General features: G+C 53.5%; 1 protein-coding gene across 1 annotated transcript; it reads right to left on the bottom strand.

The window, feature by feature from the left end:
• Positions 1 to 617: 617 nt before the first annotated feature.
• LOC133345041 (phosphatidylcholine transfer protein-like) lies at positions 618 to 19,117 on the bottom strand. Its single transcript, XM_061555432.1, has 6 exons — positions 18,755 to 19,117; positions 12,766 to 12,883; positions 11,429 to 11,508; positions 9,375 to 9,546; positions 6,962 to 7,029; positions 618 to 2,309 (listed from the first exon to the last, which is right to left on the bottom strand). Exons 1-6 carry the CDS (start codon positions 18,884 to 18,886, stop codon positions 2,223 to 2,225), a joined length of 657 nt encoding a protein of 218 aa, XP_061411416.1. The 5' UTR covers positions 18,887 to 19,117; the 3' UTR covers positions 618 to 2,222.
• Positions 19,118 to 23,035: the final 3,918 nt, after the last annotated feature.

The raw sequence follows: 23,035 nt of genomic DNA on the forward strand, positions 1-23,035 counted from the left end.
GGCGATGTTGTTGCTTACGACTGAATGCGTGGTGGCGATGTTGTTGCTTACGACTGAATGCGTGGTGGCGATGTTGTTGCTTACGACTGAATGCGTGGGGCGATGTTGTTACTTACGACTGAATGCGTGGTGGCGATGTTGTTGCTTACGACTGAATGCGTGGTGGCGATGTTGTTGCTTACGACTGAATGCGTGGTGGCGATGTTGTTACTTACGACTGAATGCGTGGTGGCGATGTTGTTGCTTACGACTACGGACTCGAGGGAGTTGAGACAATGTGGCCATCCCAACGCCAGGCAGCGGCGACACAAAGACGCAACAATAGACCGGTGTCACCCTCATTATGGCATCATCAGTACGGTCATGGTTTGAGCTGGTGGTCTGGACAAGGATGAGTGTTTTTGAACTCGTGCGATGCTGCTCGTTGTGTGCTGTTTGCTATATTTTCCGGCCCGCAGTATTTTTGTTCAGATGCGATGGATTTCCTCGTCATTTACAGACGTGAATTATCGTGGGATACAATGGGTGTATATCCCCACATTCATAAACCACTTCCCAAATGTTGTATACGCGCCGTGACCTTGCGCGCACAGATGCAGACGTGTATTTACGCGTGCCACGGCGCAAGACACCTTTATTGCCATTGTCTCGACTTGTGGTGTCACATTTATGTCAATGTACACCCGGGGAAAAAAAGACACTGCATTTTTATTCGAAAGCAATTCGCGTCTTGTTTTCAACGTGCAACGCGGTTGTGTTTTTTTTCTTTGAGCATTCAAGCCGATCCAATCTGAAGTGTTTGCGACATTCTGTCCGCGGTGTCGCGGCGTTCTGCATCGGCCGATGTGGCCACACTCGTATATCGAGCTGCGGTTATCTTGCCGCCGATACCGGCCGGGGAGAATCCCATCGGTCAGGATTCTCAAAGAATCACGACGGCACGGCTCCTTGCACGAGATCGATGGGCCACGTTCAGATTTAAGTGACGTCATCTCGCAACAACGTCGACGTCATCCTGCAACGCGATGACGACACAATGCGACACGCCGCGCCACTTGCCCAACGGCGCTCCTGATTCGTACGCCGGCCTCGAGACCTGGGCGCTGTAATAGAGCGGTACAATTGTGCACCCGATGAAATCACCCATCAGAGGTTTGCCCATATATGGTATTGTGGATCGTTAATCGAGATTAATTGGATCGATTCCACTCAGTCGGTCCGTAATTCACAAACATCAATAATACCGGGTGTCATCGTAACTTGCGGGTTAATCACCGTGTCGATTCATTGCCAAATTGATCCGTCGATCGAGTGATGATGTGACACGCCTACCCCCCCACCTTCATTTGGTTGGCTAATATCAGCAAGATGGGCGATTCCGTCGCAGTCCGCCCTCATAGGAACCACAGCGCGCCTCGTTCGGTTGCCTTCATTGAAGCTTCGCGAGCCAGCGGATCGCGAACGAGAGAGCCGTAACAACAACAACTGCCATTCGCCACTAAGTGGCGGTGAAATCACCACGACGCTTGTGCCAGGCTATGTGCACCTTGAGGCCACGTGAAGTGTCGAACGCCCGCTGGCAGGTCACGGGGCAGACCCAGATGCCACAGGTCGACTGACTGAGATGACTGAGATGACTGAGATGACTGGCTGATGCACCACCCGTGTCCCCTACTGTGCCAACTTGCTGTGCTTTAGCCACCCGGTGCTCCGCTCGTTGTTGTGAGCGTCGCTCCTCCGCCCTCCGTTGTTGTTGGAGGGCGACTGCCTCCAACTGCCCAGTAGCGTCCTTCACGAGCCTCTTCCACAGAGAACGATCTTGACACCGCTGGTACCAGTCATCGGCAAGTCCACTCAGCCCCACGTCCTCCTGTACCACATCACTCCATCTCTTCTCTAGCTCGTGCCGCGCTCAGTTAACCCCCTCGATCTGGCCGAACAAAAGCTGTTTAGGCATGCGGTGGCTGGGCATGCAGGCTACATGGCCCAGCCAACGCAGCCTTGCCTGCCGGAGGAGCCGTAACACGCACACGCACGTTTATCGGGACAGGAACACTTCAGCCGCCGTTTGAAAAAAACCGTGCACTAATTAAAAAAGAACTCAAATCTACACGCGTCGTGCACGCACACACAAAGCCGCCCCCGGGATTCGTCTTCCGCGGTAAACGGGAGACGCAGAGAGCTCTCGCAGAGCCGGTGGAGAAATGGCGCACCGGGCCAGGTCAGAGCGGCTTCCCCGCCTTCTGGCAGTAGTCCCTGTAGCCCCGGCAAGCCTTCTGCATGTCCGTCAGGAACGCCGGCACGCCGGACTGGAAGGGAACGGGGGCGACGTTTTGTTAAGTGACGAATGCGCGGAGTTCTTGTCGTTATCTGTGCTCGTGCACCACTTCCCTCCTCCCATGATATTTACTCAACGACTTGTTACATTCTCGGCAATGTAAGTCTATGGGCCATGTCAGTCTTTAGGTAATGTAAGTCTATGGGCAACTTTAGTCTATGGACAATACTTTTTTTTATGGGTGATTCCGTCGCAGTCCGCATTTAATTAAATTTTCATTTATCTAAATTTTTTACCTACGTGACTTTACCGAAAAAACCAAAGAGTATGAATCCTTGCAGTCACGAAAACTTCAAATCTAGAATCAAATCTAGAATCTATGGACAATGTAAGTCTATGGGCAATATTAGTCTATATCTCTCTATGTGCCATGTCTAATACGCCAGAGATCATGGCCTTCCTTCCATTCAGCTCTCTCCATATTTACTCAAGAACTTTGCACTATATTCTCCCAGTTGCATCCAGCTATTCAAATTCCTTATGGTGTAACTACATTTCTGTCTTCCCCGGCTTATTGTACCTATAATTTTCCCAATAAAAACACATTCATTTTCAGTCTCTTGTTTTAACATATCCAAAACCATCTACCTCGCCTTTCTCTAATCATTCTTACGAATCTTCACCTTGCACGTGCTCTCCGTAATGCACGTGTTGTGTAGTAGAACCACGTGGAGACGGAGTTTACTAAAAGGGCGATTTAAGTTTATTAGCACTATCACGTCCAGCACTCAAGCTCACACCAGCCGTAGGTGCTCTCTATTCTTGGTCCCTACCCTGGACCCCCGAACTCTATGCCGTCCTACCCTCGCCTATCTCTTGGGCTCTCTCACTCGGGCTGGGGCAGGGGCTCATCCAACACCGCCCGGCAACGAGGAGAGAAGAAACCACTCTCTCTCTCAGCCGACCCTCACTGAATACTTGGAGCCCCGCTCTCGGCTATCCACTTTGGCTCTCGCACTCGTCTGCCCCGGACGGGGGTTCAGCCAACACCGTCCGGCTACGAGCGGGGGAGAGACCTCCTGCAGCTGATCCTTACTCCGGGCTCCCACAACGACCCCGCCTTCGTTACGGAGTCCCCCTTAAGTACCCTTTAGGCAGCACCTCCCCCTAACTCTGCCCCGCCTTTGTTCCCGAAGGTGCCCCCCTTACAGCACCTGTGACGTGACGTCACCCTCCACTGTCAACTCGCTCGCACCTCCCTGTGTACGCGCTCTCATGGTTGCTCACACTACTCCTCTACACACCTATTACGTGGACCACTGGCAACGCAGTATCACGGAAAACGATGTTAAAAAAATATTTAAACAATTTCACTTTGTCAATGACGCAACTAAAATATTACCAATAACAAAAATTTCCTTCATAAAAAATGTCATATATACATAAGTCCGATTTATCAAGATTGGGCACGGCAGCAAATCAACAATAAAACAGTCCCAGGCCACACAAAGATAATACGATCCCTCAATGAAATGGCACATTAACATTGAACTATCGATACACAGGTCATGATCCAATATACAAATCACATCTGCAAATGTGACTGGAAACCAACATGAATCTTCTTCTTCAGAATGTTTTTTTTTTAAAGAAAGATTCACTACGTTAAGGGAGGACACAAGATTGTTCCAAAATGTTGGTGCTGCAACAGCAAAGGCTTTGTCACCTATTACAATTCTTGGTCTTGGGATATCTTAAAAGGCAATTAGACTCATGTTTCTTGGGTTTGACAACAATGTGAGGATGCACGTGACCGAAGCCAGGATTACTGCGGCACTCGCTGAAGGCTTCTGCTTGGCAGGGCTGACCACAGCAACTGCCCGCCCCGAGCGGCCTCTTGCGATGCTATGTTGGATAGCGCACTCAAGCGACGAGGCCACGGGACCCTTCACTTCGACTTTGAATCAAAGGATGACAACCGCCTTCGAAGGCCTAGTGACGACACCATCAGCTTAGGGGGGGGGGGGGGGGGGGGCGCGGCAATCGGTCAAGGTGGGGGCCCCAATCTTTGATTTGTCTCGCACGGTCGCACCTATCTATGTTTGTTGAACTTCTTTCGCAGATATTGCAGCTCCCCTTGCCTAATCACATCATCGTGACGCTCACGGTCTCGGACACTGAACGCTGTGGGGGCGCTCCGTGCTTAGTGTTGTTGTTCTTTGACACTTGCTGAAAACATGTCTCATGGTTGTTTGTCAAGGAGGCCCCAAACTCGTAGCTTTGGCCCCCACGTTCGTTTTGCTGCTGGCCCCCTGGATTACGGTAGTTACATAAAATTTTAACCAATTGTGAATAAATTACTCACGAGGGACAGTGCACCATCCAGGGCCACCGGCGAGATGGTACGTGGGTGCGCTACGTGGATTATTGCATCATGTGCTGGAGACCATCACGTAATTTTAAACAACACACCGTTCGAACGGTTAAGGAAAGTAAAGTTCAATGTGGGACAGGACACACATCGCTCGGAGGGACGGCGGTCAAGGGTAACGACGGAGTGGCAGTCAAAGGAGGGAAAGGATGGAATGCGCCCGAGAACGAGGCCGCCAAGGGAGATGGAGCGATGGAATCGGCTCGGGTGCGGATACCGGGGTGGATTATGAATTACATCGCACGATCGTGAGAGGAGGCGGCGGCGGCTTGGGGTGGCCTTCATCCAGCAGTGGACTGACTATGATGATGACGATTCCATCTCCTGCAGATATACTTTATCTCCGCACGACGTCGGGGTGCGGTTTGTTATCGGGACTTGAGGGAGATGAACGCGAGAGCACGCCTGCGTCGTTGGCAGGGCGGGCGGGCGGAGGATTGATGGATGGGTGTTTACTGGAAAAAATATTTAATATTCTAAGCATTCTCTTTTGTTAACAGGAAAAAAGCCCTGCTTGCGAGATGGGCTGGGGTGATTTAGCCGTTCGAAGGGGCGAGGTGCCTTTCGCTTTCAAGTGGCGCCAAATGTGCTTCTTTCCGTACTTATCGTCTCCGCCGCCGTGTTATTTGTCCGGCGACCCCCCCCCCCCCTTCCGCCCCCCGTGATGAATGACGAGCGGGTCGCCGGAGGGTTTTTTTTTTTTCCGCGCTGACACAAAAAAAAAGAAGGGGGGGTGGGCAACGTTGTACACTCGGCGATTCTGGCCAAAAATTCCGTGGGAGTTCCGGACGGCTCCGTTTTTTTTTCTCTCGCTGGAAGGCGCGCCGGGAGAGTGCGAGCACGCAGGGGGGTGGGGGGGGGGGTCCGGGGGGACGACGACGACGTCGCTCGGGATTCTCGCGGATGAAGGAATTTTTTGACGAAACATCCCACGTGCAGCGCCAGATGGGGGGAGCATTGCGGTAAAATGATTTGTTGTACCAGTGCCTCTCTGCCGCCCGCCTCCACCGACCCGAACTGAACTGGCTTTGGTGAAGTATGGCAAAATAGCCCCCCCCCTCCCCCCGTGACCGACACACTGCCGGGAGGATCTCGTCCAACAGTGGATTTACAGACCGGCTGGACAATCGAACAAATTATTCAATGGACGAGGCATTATTGTTACATTTGGTGAGTAACCGGCAAACGATTCGTCGATCCACTGCTGGATGAAGGCCTCTCTATGCCGTGTCGGTCACGGGCGTTGGTGTACGGTGCTTTTTCTGCAATCTTTTGCTGCCTTTTCTTGGATTTTCTGTTTGCGCATAGTGACATATTCACTTTCAGATGTTTTCTTGTTCATGTTTTTGTTTTTTGTTTGTTGCGGTTGCACCCGATTCAAGGGCCGAATGGCTCACAGGGCTATACCAAATAAATGACACTGAATGACCGGACTTCACCACGCTGGTCAGCGTGTGGGTTCGGTGAAGGGCTGGGTGAGGAGGGTGGGGTGGGGCAAGACTGGTTCAGCAACCCACTCTGCCACCGACGGTAGCCGTGGCTGGGAACTGAACTCTGCCCCTCCAGCTTCGTGTGGCACTGCGCTCACCGCTGCGACGCCCCCCTCCACCAATTGCCGTTGACAAGTCCAAAATGCATTCTGATTGTGCCACGCAAAACATTGGGCACTGGGAGCTTCAATTCTCTTGCTCCCATTCCAGCCGCAGAATTTTTTTTGACCGAGATTGATAGAACTTGCGACGTCCTCCCGTCTCGATCCAGTCATCCACACGAGGAGGAAGGTGGGGGGTGGAGGCGGCGGTGGGTGGGAAATCATTCTCTTGGCACCGTCCACATTTCAACACACTTGCAGAAAGTTTAACACGCCGGTTTCCGTGACCAATATCCATAATAAAGGAGTTTTGGGTTAGAGCACGTAAATATAAATCTGTCGTTAAAGCCGCCACCACCAGATCCAGGCAATTACCGTAGTCATGTTTGTGACGTAAACAAAACATGCAAATTAGTTACTCACAGTAGTAACTAATTGCCACGTTTTCTTTAAGTGATAAACTAATTGGCCCTGTGTGGAGGTGGAGGGTTTAATGACACATTTATACTTGCATGATCTAACCCAAAAAAACACTTTCACACTGCACAAATTCTGCCTTTCGCAAGCCAGCCGTGATGCAGACGCAGGGCACGTCTATGACTCGCGGTCACGTGGAGGGGTTGCCGCTGGCCCCGCGTGGCCCCAGCACGAGAGCACTCACCTTGGCGGCCCAGTTGATGAGCCAGCTGGGGATCATGCCTCCAGGGTTGTCGTAGTAGTGCATGAACACTGCACCCACACGCACGCACGGACACACAGACACACGAGACGTAGTAGTGCATGAACACTGCACCCGCACGCACGCACGGACACACGAGACGCAAGAGTTATTTTTGTTATCCGTGCTGACAAAATTGCAGTTGTGGCAGAGGAGAAAATATAAAAGAAGAGGGCGACTGGAAGAGAGCGAGTTAAGAATGGGATAGGTAGGCGTTGGGGGATGCAGCGAGAGAAATGAATGGAAGTAGAAATCACGCTGAGAGCAACGAAAACATATTTTTTTTAAGACTCGGGACACCCCCCCCCCCCCTCAACGTTCGTGTCCGCCGCTCGTGGTACCCCCCTTGGTTGGGGCACTGAGCCCAATTCTACCCCCCCCCCCCACCGGCCTTCACTATGCCCTGCCGTGCACCCAACTCGGGCTGCTGCTGCTGCTCGCAGAATTTCTGTTGCCCCCTCCTCTCTGCGCTGGGCGCTCTGCAGCGGGCCCGCGTTGGGTTGTAGCGGAAGTAACACAAAAATACATAAACACGGCACGGGCAGTGAGAGAGGTACAGCAGCGATGGAAGAGCCGAGGTGACAAGTGCAGTCCTGTTGGTAACGGTCAATGTACGTCCCGTCGTGTCTATACCGGTGGCGATTCCCATGTATGACCCTCTATGTGTGCCTGAATCGTACTGTCCAAAGCCAGTCATAGATTTATTCATAGATCCAGTCAAATATGTATTTAGTCATTTCTGGTTTAAATTGAGATCCCTTCCCTTTACAACTCACTGATCCTCCGCCATTCCCAAGTGAAGGGTCGTAGAGACTGCCCCAGTAGCATAGCTTGAAAACGAGAGCCAATCAACAATTTTAAGCATTGTTTTAATTCTCAATGACCTAGAACTAGTCAAGTTGGACTACGTTTATTTCGGAAGCATTTTGGCTGTAGACCAGTGTTATCAGAGCATGTTTGTTTACATGTCCACCACAAGTGCGTGTGGTTAATGCAGACTTGATTCCTTGCAAAAAGGTTTCTATTTGGTGTTTGAACATCTTAACACCTGTTTTATTGCCAGAAAGGGTAAAACCCATTGTTGTATTTCATACTTTGTAGCCGGAGAAGTGGTTAGTTCGTCAAGAGGGGCAACGGGCAAAGGGGAATTGTGCGAAAGGGCAGCAGGGAGCAGAGCGCAGGAGAACGGGGGGGGGAGGGGCGGTGTTGGACGCGCCGGGGGCATCGAGACGAAGCAAACAAAGGAGAGGATGAATCCACGCGTTGGCAGCGTCGTGTTGGCAGCGTCGCGTTCTCCCCGCACCGTGTGGACGGCTCGCGTTACCGCGCCGCCGCCGTGACGCTGGCAAAGTCTCGACTGCATCGGCGGCGGCGGCGATCGGACCAACGCAGAGCCGTGCCGGTTCCAGTAGTGAGATGTTAACTACCTTGCCTGGTGTACAGGAAGTCGTGAATGAACGTGCATTTAGATTATTTTGCTGCTGATTATTGGGCTGATACAAGTTTCCACATGACAAGCCACCTCGTTGAGCTATCATTGTGGCCAGTTCGCTTCTGAAAAAAGAGCTATACAGCTCAGTGGGCCTGGTAATTTTTTTTTATAGTGTTTAGTTTAGATATCACTATGGGAATAAAAAAATTAAGAGAAATTATATTGGTTGAATAATTCTTCGGAGAAAAGACCATGATCAAATTGTGATAGAAGTGAATCTTTATCCCAACACTAAACCTCTAAAATGTTGTAAGCTCGATATTACCTTTCAGCCTCCACTGCTCGATGCTGCCCGTGCTTATACACCCACGGACGAGGCAAGGGAGTAGAACGCCCTACCCCGAGTTTACCCACGTCGTCTCGGCGACCCCACAATCCATCGCTTCCCCAGCACGTGGAGTGAAACGTCGGACGTCGCACCAAACAGCACGCGGCACGGCACGTCGACGCCTCAGAGAGCCATGCAGCATCAGCAGCACAACCGCGAAAACCGACACGACCACGGGAGAATATTCTTGGTTCTTTCGGTAAAGTCACGTAGAAGGGAAATAATAAAATAATATTTCATTCTTTTAAAATAAAACATGTTTTATTAAACATAATATTTTATCATGTTTTATTTTATAATATTTTATTATGTTTTATTTAAATTTTTGTTATTATTTCCCTTCTACGTGACTTTACCAAAAGAACCAAGAATATGAATCCCTGCAGTCGCGAAAGTTTAAATCGAAATTTAACCAAGGGAGAGTGTAATCTCCACCGTGGGTGCAGCAGGCCATGGTGGCAGCAGGCCGTGGGTGCAGCGGGCCGTGGGTGCAGCGGGCCGTGGGTGCAGCGGGCCGTGGGTGCAGCAGGCCGTACCCTTGGTGCCGTGCTTGCCGTTGCTGGTGAGCGCCAGGCTCTGCAGGTAGTCGGCGACGCGCACCACTCCGGCCTTCTCCACGATGCCCGGCACGTCGGCGCTCTTGGCGACGACGACCCACACGGTTTGGCCGCCCACCTCGATCTCTCGCCGCTCGCGCGTGTACACGTACTGCGCTCGCGCCGTCACGGAAACTCACGGGCTGGGCGTCCCGCCGGCACATCCACCTTCGCCGGCACGCGGCAGCCGCAGCTGCGGCAGCATTTACCCCGTCGCGTTCCCAACGGGACTCTCGCTTCCCATAGGCGTCCGCGGTGAAGCTCTCTCGGCATGGGTTTGAAGCCGTGTTATGGGCTGTAAATGATTGCTATGGACCGTGCAGTACACCACTGTACAAGTCTGTGCTCCTACAACAGAGGAGGGAGAGCACAATGGCGCGGACTCTGAACTCTCTCGCTCTGCCCAAGCCCTCTCGTCGCGGCCAGTAGCATCGCATTGCCGCTGCCATCACACTCAATGCATGTACTGTATGCACGTTGAACTTCTTTCGCCCCGCACGTAGCCATCCGCGCCAATGGGAGGTGCGCGGGGAAAGGAGGGAGGGAGATGGAGATGGGGAAAAAATACCTCGAAAGAAATGGGCCATGTTTTATTGCAATTGTCGTCAACGTGAGAATCGGCACGGGGCTCGGTGGAGATGGTTTCGCTGCGAGTGTTTGACATGGGCCAAGCGTGAGCGATGACTGTGATCACGGCACGGCGGCAGCGGACAGCCAGTGGTGGGGGGGGATAGGGACTCTGGGATCAATGCCGGAGTCAAGGAAGATTTAAGCGCTGGAACGCGATGCTCCTCACGGGGAAAATCGGGCACCGGGTCGCTTAGGCGGCCCTGACAGACACTGAACCCTGACCCTGACGCCGTGTCCAATGTTCCCTTTCCTGTGCTCTCCCCTTCCTGTGCTTACTTTCACTTGCTTTGTCTTCATAGGCTGAAAAGGATATAGGGAGCTATAATACAGGATTAACGTGGATACAGGGTCTGATAATACAGGCTTAATATGGACAGGCCATGCCTTGTACCGTGGTGGTAGTGCCGTACACCAAATTAACCATACTCCAAGCCGGCCTCGCTGCGGTCCGCACATTTACCTTTTCGTTTGAATTTTGCCAAAATATCTCGAGGTTTCCATGACTCACATTGCAGCCACTTGGCACCGGGGGGGGGGGGGGGGGGGGGGATATGTGTGTTTTTCCGATTTCTGTCAAGGTGTGCATCTTGCTTTAACACGTAGTAGCAGTTGGCTTTCGCGACCAATATTGTCAATAATAGAGTTTTTTTTGGGTTAAATCGCGGAAATGTAAAACGTGTCGTTGAATCCGCCACCACCCGACACAACCAATTAGTAATGTTTGTCACGTAAACAAAACGCGCCAATTAGTTACTCGTTCAGTAAATGTCAGAATGTGCATGCGTAATGTACACACATAATGTACATACATTATGCCTGTTCATTAATTGTGAACTAACCCAAGCAAGAGTAGATATCCATTGTAATTCATACGAATACATTCACCCCTCTTCTGGTCGTCACAGCTGATTGGCTCACAAGTGACGACATCACATTTATCACTCCATTAAGACCACAACTCTGGCTGCCGCCTGATGATGCTGGTTGTTGTAATTACCAGCGAAACGTCACGGTACTCGAATTGTAAATGTCGTGGGTTTACTCTCCAACACACAAGCGGTGTGCTGAGGTAGTGACTAATTGGCACGTTTTGTTATCGTTGACAACCCTTACTAATTGGCCGTGTCTGTTGGTGGCGGGTTTAACGACACGTTTGTATTCACGCGACCGAACCCGCCCCCAACAAAAGAAACCTCTACGATGGTGTGCATCTTGGCCATCTCGCTTTAAGGCAAAAAGACACCGAGGCAAAGGCCAAAGCAGCAGACGGCGGAGGAGATGCCATCGACGTGGCAGCAATAACCGCGGGTGTGGGGTGGTGCGGGGGGGGAGGAGCGGCCGTGATGCGGTTCGAGGGAGGATACGTCTCTGTTTGAGAGCGGGAAGGGATACTTGACCTCCCAGTAGACGACCTTCTCCCCGGCGTGGTCTCTCTCGTACAGCTCTGTCGCACGCAGGGCACGCGCACGCGCGACACGTCCACGCGCACAACAGACGCACGCACGCTCGCAACAACGACGACAACGACGACCACGGGGCCCGTCGGCACCGTCCGGCCACACTCGGCACGGTGGCGACGCACGCCCGGCCGTGTTCCGGTCAACCCAGGGTGGACCTGGCGGATCGGATCGTATCACGCGTCAATATCAGGGCCCTTGACAAAAGTTCAACCCTGAACGTGCCTGATCTCGTCAGACCCCGGAAGCCAAGCCGGTTGGAGCCCGGTTAGCCCCCGGTTGGATGACCTAGTCGAGGTCCAGTCCAATCGATGGCCCATCCATTTGCCCGCCCGCCGGACTGCCCAGCCGTGGGTGAGAGTGGTTGAGATTGTCTCCTCGGTGGCTAGGAGATGTTAACTCCCTCGCCTGGTATACAGGAGGCCGTGGGTTCAATCCCGAACCCTGACAATGCCTGTTGTACATTTGGAGTCTACGTCATTCTCTCTTTCTCCCCGTGGTGGTCAAGTGGATTTTTCTCCGGGTCCTCCGGTATTTCCCTCCACGTTTAGAATCCACGTGACGCTTTGAGAGTATTTGGCTGCTATGCATTTCCACGTGGTGATAAGCCACTTCGTTGAGCTATAGCCAGAGCCGGATTAAGGCACGGGCTTTAGGGGCTGCAGTCCAGAGCTGGAGGGCCTCCAGAGATGAAGTGAAAAGTTATTTAATTTGTGAATGCTGAATTTAATTTGTTGTTAGCCTTGTAAAAATAAATTTTATTTTTCTTTAACCTTGTTTTCCATATGAAAATATTACTGGGGGCCTCACAGTACCTGTAGCCCAGGGGCCTACACAATCTTAATCCGGCCCTGTGTATAGCTCAGAGGGCCTTTCCTGGTAAAATAAAAAGTTTGTAGTTGAAATAGTTTTTTATATTTATTTACTTATTTTTAGCACGATTGGCTGCGTACGGTGCGAAAAAAGTTCAACATACATACATACACGACGACGAACAGGTGTGTGTGGGTCATCAAGTTTTTTTTTTTTTTACCCGGACACCCGCACATTCGACCAGGTCTGGGATGTGCGGCTGAGCAACTCTCGCGAGCGCACGGAGGGGCGGTGAATCACCCTTGAGGCTTTCGCCGTCACTTGCCATTGGAATCGGTTTCACCTTTTCCCGCGGTCTCATCCACCGTGGGCCCCCCCCTCTGACCCCGAGGCGTGCTGACGACCAACGGTGAAGGCGAGGGCCCACGCACCTTTGACGTAACTGTCCCAGGTCCTGCGGTACTGCAGGTCCATGTAGACGTCGGCGTAGAGCTGCGGCCCGGCGTCCGGGAGATCGCCAAACACCTTGTACTCGTAGAGCCCCGAGTGCTGCCACGCAAAGCCAAAGAAGGTCCCCCGTGAAAGGCTGTCGGGGCAAGTGCCGTTCACGAGCAGCGGCACCTACGGAGGCCACTGCCGCACACCGGGTGGTCGGGTGGCCAGCACCACGCCTTTGTACTCCCCACTGCCGATGTTCACACACCGCCTACCGTAGGTACTCGTTTAACGAGTTGAGGCGACCTGGGGCCAAGGTCGCAAACCGGTTCAAATATCAACATTCGCCACCATTGTTCGTCGAGAGCGAGAATCGAACTCGGGTCGCCGGGCTCGCAGCCCCCCTAACCGCCGCGCCACACGGAAACGCGCGCGGGAGGCGAAAACATCCAACACCGACCGCCCCGTTTGAACTTTATTAAGTATTCATGGCGCCGTATTCATGTCCCAAGATTTCTTCATAATGAATTCAAATTGCTCCATCGCAAGTTGGGCACGGGGCGGGGATGCCACAATAATCCCCGCCAGGGAATGAGACCACCGCGGGTCATCCGACACGGAGCCGGGGCTCCGTTGCCACACACTCGAAAGTTCACGCTGCCCGGTAATGCCGCTGGTGCGGAAATTCGAGGTAGCGGTTGGCACCGCGGCATTGGCTCGTGTCCACAGCGGGGCGGCGGCGGCGGTGCCTGCGACAGACGCCGGCGGATCGCACCGCCGCTCAGCGCTCGGCGTCTCGGTTAGGGTTCGTCTACCGTTGGCCGTGTCGTGCCTCACCCGCCCCTCCACCCTCATCCTCACAGAGTGTTTGTGTGGCGCGCCCCTTCAAAGAAGCTCACGGCCACGGGGTTGACCGAAGGGCAGATGTGGAGTTGCACTTTGCGTGCACGTACGTCGACCGTCTTTCGTGGCCAACCGTGCTAATCAACAAGACGAACATGTACCGAGACAAACTCAGCCTCAAATGAGTACCTGGTACGGTGTGCAAACGTTACCACTCGGAAAACAAAGGCGGCCAGGCATGGTGCTGGCAACCCTCGTGTGACGTGCCGGCTTTCATAGGTGCTCGCTAACAGCACTTTCCCAAACACTCTGTTAAGGCTATAAGGGGGATCTTTGTCTTTGTGCGCGTGTGTGTGCGTGTGTGCGTGTGTGTGTGCGTGTGTGTGTGCGTGTGTGTGCGTGTGTGTGTGTGCGTGTGTGTGTGCGTGTGTGCGTGTGTGTGTGTGCGTGTGTGTGTGTGCGTGTGTGTGTGCGTGTGTGTGCGTGTGGTGTGTGTGTGCGTGTGTGTGTGCGTGTGTGTGTGCGTGTGTGTGTGCGTGTGTGTGTGCGTGTGTGTGCGTGTGTGTGCGTGTGTGTGTGTGCGTGCGTGTGTGTGTGCGTGTGTGTGTGTGCGTGTGTGTGTGCATGTGCGTGTGTGCGCGCTTGATCACATGGCTCGACGGGGATCGTTCACCTCGCTTCACCGCCTCATCCCACTACGGGCGTGCGTCAGCGCTTGTTGATCCCGGTCAGAGCAATTGGAATTGCTGAGCGAAGCGCTGTTTGTGACTCGGGCCCTTTCATTGTACGCTGGGTGGCGGCGGCGGTGGCGGTCGTTGTGTGGTGACGGCAGCATCGACGCGGCATTGTCCAAGCGGCGTCCGCTTCTGCGCCACCGCACGCCGCCTCCATCCTCGTTCTCCACAACTATCCCACCTCCACGCCTTCCTTCACCCCCGGCCGACGGAGCCCCGTGGCCGTTTAAAGGACGCGATGCAACGTCTCCTCGTGGCTTGCTGACACCCCCCCCCCTTCCCCACGTTGGCTGTAGATGGGTGGGGATTCACATTTCACACGGCGCCAATGTCACCATCGAGCCAGGAGCCGAACAAACTGCGATTGGTTACGACGCTTGCTCGGCCATTGTCTTGTGGTGTGCTCGACGCGGCACTTCGTGCGGCACCACCATTACCAGCTCGCGCTTTCATGGCCGAGTTTCTACGGCGGGGACCAGTCTATCCATAATATAGGTTTTTGGGTCAGATCGCGTTATTTATAAATGTGTCGTAACCCTCCACCACCCGACACGGCCAAACAGTAAAAAATGTGTCACTTTTTCAAAGGACAAAATAATTCACTTCTTTAGCCCACCGGTGTGCTGAAGAGAGGATCAACAGCATTTTAAAATTTGAGTACGACGTTTCGCTGATAATTACAATCAGCTTCATCGGGCAAGAATTAAGCTGATTGTAATTATCAGCGAAACGTCGTACTCAAATTAAAACATGCTGTTGATTCTTTCTACAGCACACCGATGGGCTAAAGAAGTGAATTATTTTGTCCTTTGAAAAAGTGACACATTTTTTACTGTTTGGCCGTGTCGGGTGATGAAGGGTTACGACACATTTAGAAATAACACGATCCAACCCAAAAACCTATATTATGAATAATATTGGTCGCGAAAGCCTACGTGTTAAATTTATCTGTTGAGAAAGTCGACTGACGACTTGCCACAGCGCCGTACAGCCGGCCGGCGGTGGCTACGCTGCTGCTCATGGCTGCCCGTAACCGGCCGCTGTGGAGGCAGCAGCTAGGGTTGGTGGGTCACCACCGCACAGATGTTGTGTGAAACTCCCTTCCCATGGGTGTCGAGGAGGAGCGGTGTGTCCTGGCTCGCCAGAAGGCGGTAACGGCAAAATGTGAGGACTCCACCTGCTTCGTCTGTATGGGGATAGAGGGTTTCCCCCTCGCACGCGTAGGTGTTCTCTTAATGTTGCCGATAACACCATAACATACGTAGGGGACCGCAGAGCTTGGGAAATTGTTGGTGTCGCCAGCTCAGTGCGTGGCTGCTGCTGCTGCTGCTGCCGCCTTTCCTCACGTCTCTGGTTCCTCCTCCTGGCGTCTCTGAATCGTCCTCTACGAGAGCGAGCGAACACTATGCAGCGCCTTGCACGTCACCATGATTATAATTATATGAGTATTGTATTACTCTTTAGACAATTGATAATAATACTTTCCAGTAGCGTAGTGACGACATTTATCAGCTCTAGGGGTTGCGGTAATCGTTCAGGTGGGGCCCCCAGTATTTGAGTTGACTCTCACGGTCGCACCGAGGTTATTCTACATCTCGGCTCCTCTTGCCCTCATCGCGTCCTCGTTACTACGCTCACGGTCTCGAACATTTAACGCTGTAGGGGCACCTTCGTCTTCGCAAAATGCAGCCACCACAGCTCCGTAGTTGAACACATGCTGCTGGTTACACCACTGATACTTCATTTTATACAGCGTCATTCGTGCTCATCGCATTTCCCGTAACACTGTACAATAATCGATATATATAAAAGGGAAATTTGTGAATATGTGTGTCTGTTCGAAATGTTTAGCATACTTCCCGACGTGCAATAAACTTGAAATTTGGCATGTGGGTAGCTTCCAGACTGTACACAATGAAAAAAGTATAAAAATATACTTTTTATTATTATTTGGGGTGGGGGGGGGGGCGCAATAATGGATATATTTTGCACGCAAATGAGCGGTGACGTCACATCTGTGATGTCACCCGCATGCGGAAGCGTCACGCCGTGTGCCTGCTGACGTCACGCATCCCCCTCCCCACCCTCCGCGTAGGCCGTGTGTTAATCCAAGACAAGAATCCAAGTCTCGTGCGAAGCCGGGTAGTAAAGCTCGTGACATATATATGTAATGACCGAAAATGACCCCAGGGCAATGTGCAGCCTAACTGCTATTCAAAGATAGCCCGAGGTCTCCGATTGGAGGAAAGAGGCCTCCACAGGGATTGGTCGGGAGGCAGGGCTTTTGAAGTGATTGGAGGAAGAGTTTTGAATGAGAATAGGCGAGAAACAGAGTGGAAACCCAGCGGCGAAGGTCGGGATCCGTTAGAGGGGAAGGACAGGGATTGGCTAAGGGAAATAGGGTGAGGGAACATTCGAGAAAGTGGCTGAGGGATATACAAGGGTAGAGCACGAGGAGTGGGGACGTTCAGAGGAAGATACAAGCTGGAAGACACGCACGAAGTCGAGGGTCCCTTATTGTGGAAGCTTTCAAATGAAAGTGGCTCTTCATATAATTTGTCGTCGAGTCGTTACAGTTAGGAGGGACCCAAATCCCCCTCATACAGCCACGAACCAGGCGAGTGAAGACTCCGAATACCACGCAAAGTCGAAAAAAATAATCATTCAAATTAAGAAATGGCAGCAAAACAAGACGGATAGAGTTGAACATTCTGTTTAACACGGAGTAAGCTTTCGCGAGCAATATTATCCATAATAAAGGTTTTTTGGGGGTTAGATCGCGTAAATATGTGTCGTTAAACCCGCCACCACCCAACACAGCCATTTAGTAATTTGTGTCACATAAACAGAACGTGCCAATTCGTTACTTTAACAGCACACCGGTGCGTTGGAGAGTAAACCCACAACATTTACAATTCGAGTACGGTGACGTTTGGCCGATAATTACAACCAGCATCATCAGGCCATAGCCACAGAGTTGTGGAGAAATCCTCCTCCTGTGTTGATCTTCAATAGAGGAGCGATAAATGTGACGTCGTCACTTGTGAGCCAATCAGCCTCACATCCCCATCATCATCGTGCTGCTGTAAAACCCCCCAATGGATTCAAATGTGTGGCGGCCCTCGTCACCGACGATGTCTTACCGCCCAATTAGTTACTACTTCAGGACGGTGACGTTTCGCTGGTGATTACAGCAACCCGCTTCATCAGGCGATAACCAGAATTGTGAAGAAGAGAGTCTTCCTGTTTCGGTATTAAACATTCTGGTGGTTGATTGCATACCTGTCAACCCCTTATCAGCGCCCTACCTTATCACAGACCAATTCAGACCTTATTGGCCACCCCGTGCCCTGATAAATCTCAACGTTCATCCTACAGAGACCCATCACAAGGGAGAAACACAAATACATTTTTGTTCCTGTGTTGAAACGGATGTACACCCTATGGACCTGAAAACTCAACTTCCCTGTACAAGAATACGGGGTTAAACCGTGATGGGTTGACAGCTATGATCCATAATCCAGGTTTGTGGGTTAGATCGCGTAAATGTGTCGTTAAACCCGCCACCACCCGACACAGCCAACTAGTAAGGGTTGTCACGTAAACAGAACGTGGCCAATTCGTCACTAGTATAGCACTAGTATGTAGTGTAGTGTATAGTGTAGTGTATAGTAGTGTATAGTGTATAGTAGTGTATAGTGTAGTGTATAGTGGTGTAGTGTATAGCAGAGGTGTGGACTCGAGTCATGTGACTTGGACTCGAGTCAGACTCGAGTCATGAATTTGATGACTTCAGACTCGACTTGGACTTGCATAACAATGACTTTGTCCCACCTCTGAGGTGTGGACTCGAGTCATGTGACTTGGACTCGAGTCAGACTCGAGTCATGAATTTGATGACTTCAGACTCGACTTGGACTTGCATAACAATGACTTTGTCCCACCTCTGGTGTATAGTGTAGTGTATAGTGGTGTAGTGTATAGTGTAATGTATAGTAGTGTAGTGTATAGTAGTACAGTGTATAGTGTAGTGTATAGTAATGTAGTGTATAGTGTAGTAAACTAGTACAGCACCACCGGTGTGTTGGAGAGCCAAGCCACAACATTTACAATCCGAGTACGACGTTTCGCCAGTAATTACAACTAGCTTCATCAGGCGACAGCCTGATTTACGCGATATAACCCCCACCCCCCAACAAAACCTGTATTGTGGATGCTATTGGTCGCACAAGCCGACGACTGGGTGTTTAAGTGACAAGAGGCGAGAAGCGGTGGGGCCGGTCGGACAGCATCGCTCGCTCCAGGCGGAGGTCACGCACGCGAGGACCCGGACCCGAGTGCACGTCTCGTGCACGCGGCGTCAGAGAACGAGAGAGACGGAGGCGGTAGTAGGGGCAGGGGCACGCACCTCTCTGTAGAAGCGGTGGATCTTGATGCCGGACGACTCCACGAAGAACTCCCAGCCGCCTTCCAAGCGCGGCGCTTCAAGCTGCGCGCACGCGTCTGTGTAGAGCGACTCGGGGAAGCGCGCGGCGTGCATCGCGACGCACCAGCTGGGACTGCTGCTGCTGGAGGGGTGCTGTGTGGTTGTGGTGGTGTGCTGTGTGGTTGTGGTGGTGGAGTGCTGTGTGGTTGTGGTGGTGTGCTGTGTGGTGGTGGTTGTGGTGGTGGCGGAGGAGGCGAGGGAGCGAGTCGTGAGCCGCCGCTGATACCGCCACGACTACTGCCGGGTTCACGGACGTCGCCACCGCCGTGAACCGCGACACGTGCAGAGCGCCTGGGGGCGGGGGGCGGGGCGGGGGGGGAGCGCTCACAGACAGCATTCACTCACTCACCTACACACTCACGCACTCACCACCTACAGACTCACTCACTCACCTACACACTCACGCACTCACCACCTACACACTCACGCACTCACCACCTACACACTCACTCACTCACCTACACACTCACGCACTCACCTACACACTAACTCACTCACCACCCACACACTCACCACCTACACACTCACCACCCACACACTCACCACCTACACACTCACCACCCACACACTCACCACCTACACACTCACCACCCACACATCACCACCCACACACTCACCAGCCACACACTCACTCACCCCACACACTCACCACCCACACACTCACCACCTACACACTCACCACCCACACACTCACCACCCACACACTTACTCACCCACACACTCACCACCCACACACTCACCACCTACACACTCACCAACCACACACTCACTCAACCACCCACTCACTCACCACCCACACACTCACACCCACACACTCACCACCCACACACTCACCACCCACTACACTCACCACCTACACACTCACCACCCACACACTCACCTACACACTGACCACCCACACACTCCCCACCCACACACTCACCACCCACTCACCACCCACACACTCACCACCCACTCACTCACCACCTACACACTCACCACCTACACACTCACCACCCACTCACTCACCACTCACGCACTCACCACCCACGCACTCACCACCCACGCACTCACCACCCGCGCACTCACCACCTACACAGTCACCACCTACACACTCACCACCTACACACTCACCACCCACTCACTCACCACTCACGCACTCACCACCCACGCACTCACCACCCGTGCACTCACCACACACACACTCGCCACCTACACACTCACCACCCACACACTCACTCAGCCACACACTCACCACCCACACACTCACCACCCACACACTCCCCACCCACTCACTCACCACCCACACACTCACCACCCACACACTCACTCACCCACGCACTCACCACCCACGCACTCACCACCCACTCACTCACCACCCACACACTCACCACCCACACACTCACCACCCACACACTCACCACCTACACACCACCTACACACACACTCGCCACCTACACACTCACCACCCACACACTCACTCACCCACACACTCACCACCCACACACTCACCACCCACACACTCCCCACTCACTCACTCACCACCCACACACTCACCACCCACACACTCACCACCCACACACTCACTCACCCACACACTCACCACCCACACACTCCCCACCCACACACTCACCACCCACACACTCACCACCCACGCACGCACCACCCACTCACTCACCACCCACACACTCACCACCCACACACTCACCACCCCCACACTCACCACCCACACACTCACCACCCACACACTCACCACCCACACACTCACCACCCACTAACTCACCACTCACACACTCACCACCCACACACTCACCACCTACACACTCACCACCCACACACTCACCACCTACACACACACACCACTGATATTGCCCTGCTGATGATAATCGTGTGGGAGTGGAGCTCTCCTCTGGTACAAAGACAAAGATCTCCCGTCTAGCCTCGCGTTTGTGTTATTTGTACGAGATTCGTAGAGTCTGCCACTTTACAGAATGGATTTGCTCCGCTTCCCACCGCCCTGCTATGAAAGCATTGGGGGGCAGTTCGTTATTTTTTAAACAGCATCCACAATTCTGCAACATTGTAGTTGTCCTAAGACAGCCACCACAGTCAAAAAAGTAACTTATTTTGAATTCATTCCTGCTGGATTTAATCTCGACTATAATTTTCCACGATTTATGAAATCGCAATAAGTCTTTATTTTTTAAATATAAAATTTACATATTGTCCTGCAACCCATCCCTCGTTTGGTGTCTCCAGCGACCAACCTCTGCAGCCCTAACCCTAACCCTAGGGTTAGGGTTAGACCCAGCGGTGTCTCCCAGTGGGTGTAGGTAGGTAGGAGACCCATCGGTGTCTCCCAGTGGGTGTCGTGGGAGACCCCAGCGGTGTCTCCCAGTGGGTGTAGTGGAGACCCCAGCGGTGTCTCCCAGTGGGTGTAGTGGAGACCCCAGCGGTGTCTCCCAGTGGGTGTGGGAGACCCCAGCGGTGTCTCAGTGGGTGTAGTGGAGACCCCAGCGGTGTCTCCCAGTGGGTGTAGTGGAGACCCCAGCGGTGTCTCCAGTGGGTGTAGTGAGAGACCCCAGCGGTGTAGCCCAGTGGGTGTAGTGGAGACCCCAGCGGTGTCTCCCAGTGGGTGTAGTGGAGACCCCAGCGGTGTCCCAGTGGGTGTAGTGAGAGACCCCAGCGGTGTAGCCCAGTGGGTGTAGTGGAGACCCCAGCGGTGCTCCCAGTGGGTGTAGTGGAGACCCAGCGGTGTCTCCCAGTGGGGTCGTGGGAGACCCCAGCGGTGTCTCCAGTGGGTGTAGTGGAGACCCCAGCGGTGTCTCCCAGTGGGTGTAGTGAGAGACCCCAGCGGTGTCTCCCAGTGGGTGTAGTGGGAGACCCAGCGGTGTAGCCAGTGGGGTAGTGGGAGACCCAGCGGTGTCTCCCAGTGGGTGTAGTGGAGACCCCAGCGGTGCCAGTGGGTGTAGTGGGAGACCCCAGCGGTGTCTCCAGGGTGTAGGGAGACCCAGCGGTGTCTCCAGTGGGTGTAGTGGAGACCCCAGCGGTGTCTCCCAGTAGGTGTAGTGGAGACCCCAGCGGTGTCCCAGTGGGTGTAGTGGGAGACCCAGCGGTGTCTCCCAGTGGGTGTAGTGGGGACCCAGCGGTGTCCCAGTGGGTGTAGTGAGAGACCCCACGGTGTAGCCAGTGGGTGTAGTGAGAGACCCAGCGGTGTCTCCCAGGGGTGTAGTGGAGACCCAGCGGTGTCTCCCAGTGGGTGTAGTGAGAGACCCAGCGGTGTAGCCCAGTGGGTGTAGTGAGAGCAGCGGTGTCTCCCAGTGGGTGTAGTGGAGACCCAGCGGTGTCTCCCAGTGGGTGAGTGGAGACCCAGCGGTGTCTCCCAGTGGGTGTAGGGGAGACCAGCGGTGTCCCAGTGGGTGTAGTGGAGACCCAGCGGTGTCTCCCAGTGGGTGTAGTGAGACCCCAGCGGTGTCCCAGTGGGTGTAGTGGAGACCCAGCGGTGTCTCCCAGTGGGTGTAGTGGGGACCCAGCGGTGTCACCCAGTGGGTGTAGTGAGAGACCCCAGGGTGTCTCCAGTGGGTGTAGTGGGGACCCCAGCGGTGTGGCCAGTGGGTGTAGTGAGAGACCCCAGCGGTGTAGCCAGTGGGTGTAGTGGGACCCAGCGGTGTCACCCAGGGGTGTAGGAGAACCCCAGCGGTGTCTCCCAGTGGGTTAGGGACCCAGCGGTGTGGCCAGTGGGTGTATGAGAGACGACCCAGCGGTGTAGCCAGCGGGTTTATGGAGTAGATGTGAGAGACCCAGCGGTGTTCCCAGTGGGTGTAGTGGAGACCCCAGCGGTGTAGCCCAGTGGGTGTAGTGGGAGACCAGCGGTGTCTCCCAGTGGGTGTAGTGAGAGACCCAGCGGTGTCTCCCAGTGGATGTAGTGAGAGACCCAGCGGTGTCTCCCAGGGTGTAGTGAGAGACCCAGCGGTGTCTCCCAGTGGGTGTAGTGAGAGACCCAGCGGTGTCTCCCAGTGGGTGTAGTGGGAGACCCCAGCGGTGTGGCCCAGTGGGTGTAGTGGAGACCCCAGCGGTGTCTCCCAGTGGGTGTAGTGGAGACCCAGCGGTGTGGCCCAGTGGGTGTAGTGGGAGACCCCAGCGGTGTTCCCAGTGGGTGTAGTGGAGACCCCAGCGGTGTGGCCCAGGGTGTAGTGGGAGACCCAGCGGTGTCTCCCAGTGGGT

Source organism: Lethenteron reissneri, chromosome 3 (assembly GCF_015708825.2).
Source record: "Lethenteron reissneri isolate LAM-NWPU_2019-01 chromosome 3, ASM1570882v1, whole genome shotgun sequence".
NCBI lineage: Eukaryota > Metazoa > Chordata > Hyperoartia > Petromyzontiformes > Petromyzontidae > Lethenteron > Lethenteron reissneri.